This window comes from Arvicola amphibius, chromosome 11 (assembly GCF_903992535.2).
Source record: "Arvicola amphibius chromosome 11, mArvAmp1.2, whole genome shotgun sequence".
Lineage (NCBI taxonomy): Eukaryota > Metazoa > Chordata > Mammalia > Rodentia > Cricetidae > Arvicola > Arvicola amphibius.
The window spans coordinates 39,660,284-39,674,364 of NC_052057.2; the positions used below are offsets into that span (position 1 = coordinate 39,660,284).

General features: G+C 40.0%; 1 protein-coding gene across 1 annotated transcript in view; it reads right to left on the bottom strand.

Moving 5' to 3' along the window:
- Positions 1–288: 288 nt before the first annotated feature.
- Positions 289–14,081, bottom strand: part of LOC119826011 (EGF-like and EMI domain-containing protein 1) — a 576,796-nt gene continuing 563,003 nt past the window's right edge. The window contains exons 10-13 of the mRNA XM_038347058.2: positions 9,257–9,451; positions 7,552–7,725; positions 3,754–3,882; positions 289–437 (exon numbers count right to left, since the gene is read on the bottom strand). Of these exons, the coding sequence (XP_038202986.2) occupies positions 289–437; positions 3,754–3,882; positions 7,552–7,725; positions 9,257–9,451 (647 nt within the window). The remainder of the gene's footprint in view (positions 438–3,753; positions 3,883–7,551; positions 7,726–9,256; positions 9,452–14,081) is intronic.

Here is a 14,081-nt window from a genome sequence, read left to right on the forward strand (position 1 = left end):
GGTCCTTGGTTGATACGTCAATGTTGTCTATCTTTAATTGTTTTCAGATATAATTTTAACCAGTGTGATCCCTTTCTCCTTTGCTCAGGCTGAAAAAGGGACTGCTAACAGCAGTGGACAAGAAGACAAGGTTCAATAATTGCATTGCCCCCCGTCTCAGTTTCCTCACCTGCAATGGGGGATCAATAAAACATCCCCACCCCCGAGGACACTGGTGTGGATTATCTCATTAATAACACATGCTGAACAAAGACTGGTCATTTATTATTAGAGAAGCCCAGAAATCCATCATTCGATTGTACCTTCCTGGCATCTGTTTCCTTGGTAACCAGATTTGCAGGTGCAACTACCATTTTTGGCACTGCATTCCAGGGTGTTCTCCTCCACACACTGACATTCCAAAGAACAGGCAATTCCATACGTCCCCCTGGGACAACCTGCAAGCAGAGTAAGGCAGGCTGGTCACCTGAAAACCATGCTTTGTTTATTTGAAATTGTTAGTGCACAGGCATGACATTCTTTGGGACCTGATTATAAGGAGAACAGGGGGATCATCATGCCTGCCAACCAAAAAAAAAAAAATGAGGCAACAAATGTCTTTCAAATCAGGCAATTCATTTGCTTTTTGGCAACTGGACACGAGCAGTGAAGGCTGAATTACTTAAAAGGCCGCGGTGGTGCTGGGAGAGAGATTGCTTCTCAAATGTGCGCTATTGCTGCCTGGACTTCACATTCTCCAAGGACTGCTTTGGCTGCCAGGCCCCTCCGCATCCAGCTGAAGCCTGGAGATGATGGACAAGCACTTATGTGAAGGTTGGCCATTGTCCTTACTCCCCCTGATTATATGGCAATCAGAAATAATTTTACGTCTCGCAGATTACACAAAGCTTCCATTGTGACAGCGATATTATCTTGACCACTTCTGTGGCAAGTGCTGCTTGCCCTGCCTGCTTTGTTTTCCCCAGGCCATTGCGTTTTAGAGATGATGCAATCAGGGCTGAAATTCTCACTTGAAAACATCCTGCCCTTGTGTGTAGGACAGCATACCATAGTTCATGCATTCTCTTTCTTCCTCTTTCCAACTGCTTCTGCTGAGTTCTTAGAACAGCGCAATTCCCTTTCCCAAACAGATCGCTGACAATTATTTTGTTTCCCGGTTATTAATGGTCAAGAAACTTCTCAAATGAAATCTGTTTTAAGGTTCTCCTGGGATCAAAGTAATTGTTTGGTGTGCCCTGACAGGCTTTGCTGCAGAAAATGCAATGAATTGTGGTGCTTCCCTGGGGGACCAGAAGTGACATTAATGGAGTTTATTCAATGTGGTGGTTATGATGGCTTCTAAGGAATCCCACTCTGGTTGCTAGGGAGAACACAAATACCTTTTAAAGGCAGACAATCAACAGAGCCATGTGGATGCTTCAATAATTGGGTCCAGTTCTGGTAACAAGTGATCGTTTTCATGACCACCAAGTTCCACAGACAGCATCAGCCTCACCAAGATTGGGGTCTGCTTCAATCTAGAATACATACTTCTGTTTATTCCAGAATACATACTTGGTAATGAGTTTGGATAAAGAAAAAGTGGAAAGGATATCAGTGGGTAAGCCAGTATCTGCTCAGGGTTTGTTAGGCATCGAGATAGAGCACCCAGCATTCAAATTTTGAAGTCCTGATTTTTGGGACCTAAAAATGTGACTTTACTTCTGAATACATTAAGGATATAATGTTTTAAGACAAGGTTGTATTGGGATAGATGAGTTTCTAATTCAACACACATAATGAGCTTACAGACTGAGGTGTTTGCCAGAGATCTGCATGTAGTGAGAGCACCAGAGAAGAGCAGTATGATGCCACAGAAGGAATTTCCTATGGCAGGAAGTGGCCTGAACAGATCCTTCCGTAACATCATCAGATGGACCAGAAAACTACTGACACCTTGAAATTGGGCTCCCAGCTTCCAGAACTCTCAGACAATGGGGTTCTGTTTTGAGATACTCAGTTTGTGGCACTTGGTGTGGTTAGAAAAATAATGCTGTAAGACTTGAGGTCCTTGGGGCTAGTCAAGTGACGTTCATAAATAAATCCAGAAGAACTAGGATGCGTGCACTCTTCCTAAAGATTGTGACATTTTGGTGGCATTACCACCACCAAAACTTCTACAGCCACCGCCACCAGCAGCATCCCCACCATCTCCACAATTACCACTATCATCACCATCACCACCACCACCAGCAGCAGCAGCAGTAGCGCCTCCAAGCCACCTACCATCACATCTTGCTTTCTGGTATTCTCTTAAGTCTTTACTCTTTACAGTTGGCAAGTGAGCCTGTTATTCAAATCCTAAGAATGCAATTTTGTTACTGAAAAGTGAGCTTCCCAAACTTTTTGACAAGATGTATTGATTTAAGTTTTGTGCTCAAACATTTGGTATTAACATATAAAATATTCAAAGGTTATTATTTCATATTGCATATATCTTGCTATAATTCAAGACCAATAACATAAATGATACTACCTTTGTTTCCAGCCAGGTTTTCTTCTCTAGGCATGCCTTAGGAGACAAAAGATATTCTAGAATGTACCCTCTGTACCTCTGCTTTTCAGTTATTGATGGCTCTCTCTATTCTCTCCTTTATTTACCTAAGCCTAATCTTTGTTCATGGCCCACTATCAATTTACTATGATTCCTTCACTTGATCTCTTATTGGCTTGTTCTCAATTTACTCTATTCTTCCCAGAGATATTCCTTCTCTTAAGTATGTAAGCCCTATTGATATTAAACTAAAAATAAATTATAAATTATAGAGGGTCATATTACCTTGATAACAGCAGTGTGAATGGTACTGTCCTCCTAAAATGGTAATGATAGAATCTTATCCCCCTTGGAGAATGCTATTTGGAGGTGGGATTTTAGGAACATTGTTAGGTAGGGACGAAGGGTTTTTATGTGTGAGATTAGTGCTTTAGTAATAAAGTCTAAGAGTATATTTGCTTGTCCTTCAATAGGAGGATGCACTACCAGGAACTATCGATGAACCACAAAGTCACCTTTCATAAGGGACCTTATGCAGATTTCTCAGACTGTAGAATTAAGTACATATTTTATAATATCCATTTTATGGTATTCAGTCATAACAAGCTAACCAGACCAAGGCACCAACATTCATTAGGAGAAATCTTCAGAGGACCGAGTTGCTCAATAGCAAGATGAGGGAAGGGCAATAGGACAAGGAGCAGGAAGAGCTGAGGTCACTTCAGAGAGGGCTGCACTCACTTCTGATTCACAGATTTTAGCTTCAGTGTTGGAGAAAAGCCCTTCCATTTCACTCCATGGAGAAACTGTATAAGTTACAGCTGGGTTTACAGATTCAGATATTTGGGGCATCGTTTGAAAGCTGTGCATGGTCAGTAACGCAAGCAGAAGAGCTGTCCTGAATTTTAATGTACTAGTGCTTTGTGCTAGACACAGAGACATGGTCTAGGCCCCTCACAATCAGCGCCTACAATGTGACAGGTGTTTCCTTAATATCTAACAATCCTTGCTTGGTAACTAAGAAAATCAGGAGATAGAAAAATTTAAAATTTGATAATATTTTTATTCATCAGTATCTAGATTCCTTAATTTAAAGAGCCCAAAGAACATAATAAAATCTTTGCCTCTGTGAGTAGATGAACTGGGTTTTGGCTGATCTGCCCCCACACTATTCTAAGCCACTGTGCGTCACCCAGGGACCAGTCACAGCGGCGACTTACTGAGATGACAGAATCTTCCATAGCGCCCTAGGTCACACACGCAGGCACCATACACCCTGTGGCAATGGCCGTTGTTGGCACAGTGACATTTTCTTTTGCAGTTCTTCCCAAAGAAGCCCTTTGGGCATCCTGCAAGGTATGGAAAAGAAGGAAATGTTAGCTCACATTCTGAAATTGCTACAACCTTTGTTTATAAAATACAAATCCTGAGTTTCCACCCCTATCTGAGGAGCTATACACAGTTGATGGGTTGAAGGAGAGACAGTCATTGTCCTCTGGGGTGTTGGCCAATGGCAAGTGTTTATGTCCCAGCAGATGACCACATGCACACACGGACAGCACTACATGCGTCCATAGTAAGACATGAACTTGGGGGGAAGAGAAGGTGTGGTGCTCTAGGGAGACTGGAGTGAGGTAGTGGTGGGCAGATGTGCTCAATATACATTGTATAAATATATGGAACTTTAAAAAATAAATCTTTTTAATAGCACCTGAGAATTTCTTACAAAGTATTTTAATCACATTCACACCATCTCTTGCTACTCTTTTAAAATCCATCCAACTTCCCTTCATAACCAACTTTGTATCTTCTTCTTTTTCCTTTTCTTTTACACACATCAAGTCTAGTTTGTGATGCTCATGGATTCTTGGTTGTGGGGTCTTCCACTGGATTGTGGTAGATCTAGTAGGGGGCCACACTCTTACAGAAAAATGATTCTTCCAGCAGTTATCAATTGCTAATGGCTCCTCAGCTAGGGATGGGACTTCATGACCACTTTTTTCCATGCTGGGATTATGTGAGGCTTGAGCTGGCATAGGTCTTGTACATGCTGTCTCAATGCCTATGAGTTCATATGTGCCGCTGCCTTGCTGTGTCTGGAAGACATTTTCTTTGTAGTCATCCACTTCTCTGGCTTTTAATTATATATATATATATATATATATATATATATATATGTGTGTGTGTGTGTGTGTGTGTGTGTGTACATATATATTTATATATAATATTATGTGTTATAATACATCTATTTAGGAAGTCATAGTGGAAGACAATAACTCAGCAGGTAAAGCTCTTATGGTACAAATGTGAGGACCTGAGCTCATTGACCAGAAGCAGATTTTTGTGTGTTTGAAGCCAACCTGGTCTACATAGTGAGTTCCATGTCATCTAGGTCTACATAGTGAGACCCTTTCTAAAATCCAGACTGAAACAAAAGCCAAGACTTCATCTTAAAACCCAAGGTGCTCAGCATCCTGAGGAATGACACTGAAGGTTGACTTCTGGTGTCCACACAGAGCTGCACAATGTGTACCTGCAATACACGCAGGCCCAGAGTTGTCATTCTACTTATATGGAGATATACAATAAAGAGAGAGTCAAAGATGAAGAAAACCTCTAAATTAACAAGTAATCTAACCTTGAATTCTCACAACATTTATAGAAGAGACAGTTTTTAAAAATGAAGATAAAGAATTCTAAGTGGCTTCCATAGTAGCTGGGTTATAGTACGTCATTTACATTGCTGATAAATAGGGTTCTCTGGCTCCAGGCCACAAAGTAGAATATAACCAATGTAAGGATTTCCAAAATATGTTTTCAGCATAATGTAGAAAAAAGGTCTTAGAGGAGAAATTGTTAACAGGAGCACATCCTAACATGGAACTGGAGGACTTGAGAGCATCACAAGCTCTCCTGTCCATGGAGCCATCCATGCCCTTGGGAGTCACTTCTCTTTCCTTTCCACTAGAAAAGCAAACGATATTCAGTGATTTCAACATGGGATTTTTCTAAATGAGATGTGGTTCTAAACAATGCTGGTATTAAAATTAAATAGTACACAGTGATACTTAAATAATTTCCTTATAATTTACTGAACAAATTCCTGAGAAGTTTCAGTAGATACTAGCATAGAAGACCAAAAAAATAAATAAATAAAAAATACTGTGATAGTCATCTATTCAGTGGGGAGGGTTAGGGTTAGGTTTGGGAGCCCCACCTTCCTGATTCCTACTCAATTTTATTTTTAATGTCCTGTGTTTTATTTTAAAATGTCTATCATCTTTTAAATATGTAATTTATATGGATTTTAAAGATTATCAACACTCCCTTTTGACTGAGGAAATAGTCGAAAGCTCGGAGTTGGTTTGGGTTGTTCTGTCTTTATTTTCTGATTGTATTTCCTGAAACATACTCTCCCAGAAAGGCACTGCTGAACACTCAGACATCTGCAAGGTTTTCCAGGAATGACGCTGTGGAGCTCTTGCCCTTTAATCACCTGGCTTCCTTTGATCTCTCAGTGTGAGATTCGTATCAGTGATGCTCCAGAAGTAGACTGTGTAGTTTTGTTTCTCATGCTACCATGTCAAGGACCATGTGTTCAAGCCACACATGTGCATCAATGGACTGCATGCTAAACAAATCTTTATATTATAATAATATGATGACATTGTCTACACTTTATACTATGGAATATGTGATCTTATGGGTTAATATAATTGAGGGTCTCTACAAAAATTTGTTCTTTCTGTACTGATGTGGTTGGCATTTCAATGTAGAGTAACCTACAGTAAATGAGAGTGAGTTGTACCTGACAAAGAAGAATACTCTTCAAGAAAGATCAGTACAGTAAGAGTGCTTGACATCCACTAGAAAGACTAACGCTTGCAGAGGACATCACATGAAGCTTTACATGACAGAAATGGATCTTCAGAGATCTTGGTGGAGCAACATCTACAGAACTAAAACATGCAGAATATTAAGTAGCCAGTAGTTTACTTTCCTAGAAATAGTCAACTGGGCAAAAACTATGAGGGGTTTGTGAGAACCTAATTCTGGAAGGTTCCAAGTGACTAAGTATACATACATACAAACACACAAACACACAAACATACATACACACAAACATACATACATACATACGTACATATGTACATACATACATACAACACACACATAAATACAGTGGGCTCCTTAAAAGGTTGAGAGCAGCAGAGAACATGATCACAGGAATTCTTGGGGAACAGCCTGAATATCTGAATAAGTGATGCTGGCCAAAAGATGTCACTGTGTCAGGACTTGGGTGATATGCAGTGATATGTGCCTGTGATATGCAGTAGAACATATCTTTGTTCTTTTTTTTCTTGCATACAGTGAGCTAAAAGAAAAAAATCTGCTCATACCATCTTCCAGATCATCATGAAGACACATATTTTTAAGTATATGAGCAAGTTAAAAAGAGAAAACACTCAATGTATTTTATTTTATCACGTGGAAGTTTCAACTCCTAAAAGCTGTCTTAATTTAAAACACAAATGAAATGATATTTGGATAGCATCATATTTAAATTTTTGATAGTTTCTCTTGAGAGATTTATATAAAAAGAAGAAACTATCACCATTGGTTATGTTAATGTGATTTTTAAAATTGGGAAGAGAGGTAAAAGAACAAAAGCAAGCCCAGTTAAACAATTTCATTTTTGAAAATTTTAAGCAAATTCACTGTACTTTGTAATACAAAGCATCCTGGTTTTTCCATTGGAAAAAACTGGCCAGGTCTTGGTGATTTATTAGAGTCCAGGTTTTTTTTAATAAGATCAACCTTATTAGGAACCTTTATTAATTTCTGTTTTGTGGGTTAGCAGAATTCTGAACATTACATTCCACTGAGAATATACAATATTTCCTTCCTGTCATATATTCAGTTTACAAATGCCACCATCCCCTATCATTCTTTAAAGCAAATATATTGATAGTTAATCCGTATATTTTAGGCTGCTTTTTTTTTTGAGAAGAACTCACCCAAAGGAGCTGGCTGGTCTGCACCAGTTGTTAGGGTGTTGCTTTCATTGCAAAGAATGCCAGTCCAGCCTTCAGGGCAGAAGCACCCACTCTTTCCTTGTTGGCATTTACCTCCATTCCTGCAGTCGTCACAGCTCAAGCTGCAGTCCAGGCCAAAGGTGCCATCTAAACAGACTGTCACGGGAAACCAGCTTAGTTGACTCCTAGCTATACATGTAACCAAAAATAAAGTAAAATACTTAAATCCTCAAAGAGAATCACATCAGCTATCTTTCCCCAAAAAATCCAGAAAAGGACCTTTTCAAAGAGAGAGCTCATAACACAGAACAGCTTTTTATTTGGAAAATTATAAAATTAGATTATTGTTCCTTCCTTAAAGGGCTATAGGGAAGATTCTAGAACACAGAAGGGACAGAGAGATTGGGCTTGTTAGGCTTTCCTTTCTAGACTTTTCTATGCATATGTTATTGAAACTTACTATCATGTGTAACCATGCACACATCTCAAATCTACCCGCCAGCGGCCCACACACTCAGATCAAGGTACAACGTATTTACCTCTTACCTAAAATGTCAATGCTAATAGGGCTCATAAATAAAACACTACCATCATCTCTGACACCACACATGTTTTTCTGAACTTTTTATAAATAGAATTGTATAGTAAGAGCTTTTGCAGTCAGGCTTCTTCTGTCAGGACAATGCCTGTAACATTACTCCCCGCTCCGTGTGCACATATCTCTTCAGTGTGTATTTAATAGTCTATTTCTTACTGAGATGCAATCTGTTCACATCTTCCTTCTCTTCTTGATGGAGATTGTCCTAATATGACTACGTTCAGAGGTATTCTTTTGTGCAGTTGTTTATGCATGGGCTCATGTTTCATCTTCATCTTGGTGTGGGGGGATGGGTGGATGTGGGACCTTACTACTCTGGGGGTGCTGGTTTCCACTTCGCGCATTCTCATCACAGCTGTAGTACTGAGCACTGCACCTGCCTCGCATTCTTGACAGCTGTCTGTGGGACTGCATGGCCCATCTCATGACTGGCCAGTGGTTGAAGGAAAGACAGAAGAGGTGTAACTGGATCTCTCTCTTTCCAAACCTTTGTCAAATGATTTCATTTTGCCTACGTGTGTTGCTCGCAACTACAATTATTCTGATTTTGAGTAGCCAAAGCACCAGGGATTTAATAAAGAAACATTTAGGGAGTCCACCTTTATGCAGAAGCATTGATAGTCTTATAAATATTTTGCTGCCAGTTTCTACTTTATTTTTATTTGTTTGTTTGTTATTGGGTGCATGCGCATGTATGTGTACATACGGCACTGAACATGTGGTGAAATCAGGGGACAGCTGTTGGCAGTGGGTCACCTTTCTGCTATGTGGGTCCCAGATGTTGAACTCAGAAGGTTGTTCATGGTAGCAAGCATTTACTCACTGAGCCATCAACATGCTCCTTTACCTCATACTCCATTTCCACAAGTACTTTCATATCTTCTCGTTATTGTATAAAAATGGAAATCAAGAGATGATAAATTTGTCGGAAGCTCTACAAAAGTAAAGTTTTGGACCCATTTTTTTCTACTCAATCACCCATGCCAACAACTGATGTTCTTAATTATTGATAATGAAATTGCTTGGGTACCATGTCTGAGTTATCTAATGATGAGGAGCCATGAACAATGAAACCCATCCTTTACTAACCCCCTCTGTGCAAGGCTGTCAGACCCTGGAACTCTTCTTCTGCTTCCTGGTCTTCATCATCTTCATCTTCGTATGAAGCAGCCAGAGAAGGAGCGAGGTAAGGGAATGGCCGAGGCGAGTTTTCAACCAGAAGTCCTGGAAACCTCAGGATGTCTAGTACCTCTTCTTCCTCCTCTACCTGCTCATCATCTAGAGCTCAGACCAGAGAAGAAGACACTGGTTTTCAACACTGAGATAGAAGGAGGAAAAAGTGACCAAACATTGACAAATAGCGAGACCGCTACGCAGGGATGACTGATGGGCAAAGAGCTCTGAGCAGGCTCTTCAAAGACCCATTGTATCCGCAGCCAGATGCTGCTGGCAAGGGGTTGAATTACAGTAGACAGAGTACAAAGGAAATAAAATAAGGCTAGAAAAAAAAGAGGAGTGGGAGGAAAAGAAAAAAATGAAGGGATTCAGGAAGGAGGGAAGGAATGAGAGGGAAAGAGAAGGGAGGAAAGAAATAATGAAGGAGGGAAAGAGAGGGAGAGAAGGGTAGAATGTAGAGAGAGAAACAGAGACTTAAAGGAGGGAGACAGTCAGGGTTCTGAAGTTTCTTTCTCCAGCACTCTGAAGAGCAGGAAGTGGAAGGAATTTGTGAAATACTCAGAAAATCCCTTCACTACTGACAGATACAGGTTCTTCCATCACTTCCGATTCTGTATCCTTCCTCACAGGTGCAGTCATATGTCCCCACGGAGTTGATGCACAGCTGGTCACAGTCCACACTGACATCCAGGCACTCGTCCACATCTAGGGAGAGTAGAGTTAACCAGCATCTGCCCTTTGTAGTATTATGTGCCCTTCATTAACTAGCAGTGGCATCCTGCCACTCAGAAAGCAAGTACAGCCCCTCAGTATCCCTATCTAGTGACTTGGCTTTCGTTCATTTGCAAGTTTACTGAAGACTGGCCACAAAAAAAATGTTTTCTGAGCTTTCTTTGTATAGCTTGGATGAAGAACATAAAACTTAAATTCAATGGTTCCAAGCTGTGCCTTATTCTACAGAAATGTACTAATTTCTCAGCTCAAGTATGCGAGTGAACTTGTTTGCATAATTCCACACAGGGTCCATGGAGAACTTCTGACACAGAAGAATACTAACTAGTGTGTCCTCATGTAACGATCAGATTTATGACGGAATCTGAGTTCATAGCCAATCAGTGTGTTAGATACACGGAAAGTCCCAGAGTGAAACCACACTTCAACTACCCCTCAGATGGTGCACACCTTACCCCTGTGGGTCTGTGCAAGTGTGCACATTCATGTCATACAATCATATCCTGGCTCACTCCTCATAGGAGCAGATGGTGCATAAAATGCAGCTTTTGTTGGCTCTGTTAATTGGATGGAAACGATGAATCTGCTCCACTGTGTTTAGATATATAGATAGCACAGTGTGTTTTTCTCTGATCTACACCGAAGGGCTGGCTGGTAGTGGTTTAAAGCCTGGATACCATCAGAATTCAGGATTTGTCTCTTTAAGCAATAAAACTCCACGTTCTTTGTGACATTAACGTCATATATGTGACTTGATGCTGGAATAGATAGTAATGTTATGAACTGTGGATAGATTTAATGAAATATGTTTTTAATAATAATAATTGCAAAATTAAAACATCAATAATTATCTAAGGCAATTTTGTTTTTAATTAATTTTAAATAAACACACAGAGCAATTGATTATACTATGGCACGCTTATACACATATGCCACTCAGTTCCATTCTCATTCTCACCTCCCCATTGCCCTACCCTACTCTTTGTCCTTCCTTTTAACCCCTTTCTCCCCCATAGCTGCCCTTTGACTTTAATGTCACTTGTATCCTAGCACACTCTCTAGCCCCTCCCACCTATCATTTCCCCCTTCTCCTCCTATAGCTGCCCTTCTACTTTTATGTCACTGGAATTCCATTACAACCCCTAATGCCTTTCATTTATCTTTTCTCTCTTCCCACTTTCTGTCTCCTTTCTACTTTCAAGGCACAAACAGATTTAAGTTTAGATTATGCCTATGGAAAAAAATGTGGTAATTGTCTTTCTGGACCTGGTTTATTTAACTTAATATACATGACCCCTAGTTGTGTACATTATTTTTCAAAAATTATCTGATTTCATCTTTCTGGAAATGGATAAAATTCTGTTGGATATTATGTTCCACATTTTCTGCATTTATTCTTCTGCTGATTGCCATGTAGGCTGGTTCTGTGTTTTGGTTATGATGAGTAGGGCAGCAGTGATTATGGATGTGAAGCGTCATGTGGAACGATGACCTCACCCTTCTGTTCTATACAGAGTGGTAGAGCCCTGTTATGTGGTAGTTCTAGTTCCTGGGTTTTCAGAGGCTTCCTCTATGACTCCTAAGAGGGCCATGCAAGTTTGCCTTCTCTCCAACAGCGCATAGATTTCCTCTTTCTCCACGTCCACTCTGCTCTTTTTAATAACAGCCATACATACGACTTAGATGAGATGGAAGTTAAAAGTAGCTTCAATGTGCATCTCCTTGGCAGCTAAGCATGTTGGGTACTTTTTCAAATATTTATGCCATTTTTAGTCCTTGTATTGAGAGCTAATAATATATTATGTTCATTGATATAGTATTTACCAATGGATATATTAGGGGTTTTTTAGTTTTTAAATTCTGCAGCTCTTTCTATATTGTAGCTCTTAATCCACTCTGTAATGTTGGATGACAAAAAGATTTTTCTGCTCTTTCGATTGTCTCTTCATTCTGGGGATTGTTTCCTTTGATGTGTAGAAGGTTCTTGAAATCTAACTTATAAATTATTGGGATTTTTTCTCTTGGTACTGGAGTCCACTGAAGAAAGTTCTTTCTTATGCCTCTATCTCAAAGTGTTTTTTTTTTTTTTCCATAGATTTTTTTTTTCTAGTAGATCAAAGCGTCATGTGTCTCATTAAGATCTTTGGTTCACTTTGTAGTAATTTTTGTAAAGGGAGAGAGATACAGATTAACTTTCTTCATTCTACAGGTGAATACACAATTTTCACTGCATTTGTTGAAGAACCCCTCCCCCAACTCCTGTAACCTCAGTGTTGGTTGGTACAGATGGCTGTGTCCTGGGAGCTCACTTGCCAATCTGTCTAGCAGAAATGGTGAGCTCCAGGTTCTATCATGTCACAGCTGAATAAAACTAGAGACCTATGGCAAGAGAAACTACCAGTAGATAGCACGCAAATACTTGAGAGACTGATGGTGCACTGGGACTTTGTGAAGGAAACCACAGGATGATATAAGGACACACAGCAGGAACTCTCTCTCTCTCTCTCTCTCTCTCTCTCTCTCTCTCGCTCTCTCTGCCTCTCTCTCTGTGTCTCTCTGTGTCTCTCTGTCTCTCTCTCTCTCTCTGTGTCTGTCTGTCTCTCTCTCTCATATGTGAATTATGTGTCCATGGCTGTATGTTTATGTGAATGAAGGCTGAGAGTCAGCATCAGCCACCATATAGCTTGAGACAAGGGATTTTACTGACCCTTGTCAGTCAATATGGGTGAGTTTCTGATTGACCCTCAGGGATACTTTTCTACTTTGTTTTTTCATGTGGTTTCCAGGGCACCATGAACTAGTTACACTCACTATTTTCCGGCTCCCCTTTGCAAAAACTAACCAACCAACCAACCAACCAAACAAACAAACAAACAAAAAACACTAAATGTCTAGAGAGCACCTAGAAGATATGTGCACAAATTTTTAACAACTTAGAAACTTGTTAGGTGGTATGTCTTAAGGTGGCCTTGGCTTTATTAATATTAGCTATATGAAGAATTCTGCTTCGGGTTTTCACTTACAACAAGGAATTTCTTTCATTTTTTCTTGTCTTGAAAATTATTTTCAGCAACGAACTCTGTAACTGTGGTCCAGCACGCTAGAGATGATTCTATTACTGGTGTGTTGCCCACCCCTAAATTTCTCCTCTGCAAAGACATGTGTGAAAAGCATATGGAGCAATGAATGTCATTCTAGCCATAGCTGCCTTCAGTGGAGTGCCTATCTAGGACAAACACCATGCTTGTACTTTACCTTTATTGTGAACTTCCCTTAATTTACTCCCTAGCCCAATTGCTGTCTTTATTCCACTGACAGAAATCGTGGGTTCTTCAAAGCTTGAGCCACCAAAGTACATATGCTATCACATGATGCAACACAGAACTCCACACAGAGCTCCACATTTCTCTAGTGTGAAAGGCACCGCTTCCAATCCGTCCCCCAGTTGCACATCACATCAGTAGATCCATGAGATAGCAGGAATTTACCATCACATCCACAGCCATCCAAACTGATCCGAAAGCCTTCCTGACAGCCACATTCGTAGCCTCCTGAATAGTTGATGCAGAGCTGGGCACAGCAGGTGTCTCCGCTCTCACATTCATCAAAGTCTGAAGGGCAAAGGACATTTGTGTTATTCCAGGAAGCAGAATCCAACAAAACTGAAGAAGCTTTGAGAGGCCTCATTTCTGAATTAATGCTGATTAACCCTTTCTTGCTTCTCAGGCCACATAGGACAGACATTGAAGAAACGATCCCATAAAAATATGATACCACTTTTGGTTTATGTTTCTGGTATGCTTTTTGCATGTCTGTTATTTAATTTAAAGGATTATAAGTCATCTTTGAATGCATTTCTAATCATAGGAATAGAGTTCTCTGCTACTTTTTTCCAATTTAAAAAGCAATATGACTGAATAAATAGAACTTGAGGAACAAAAAGACAGAATCAAGGAGGAAGATCCAAAGAATTCCACCTTGTAACTAACATTTGACAGCCGCAGAA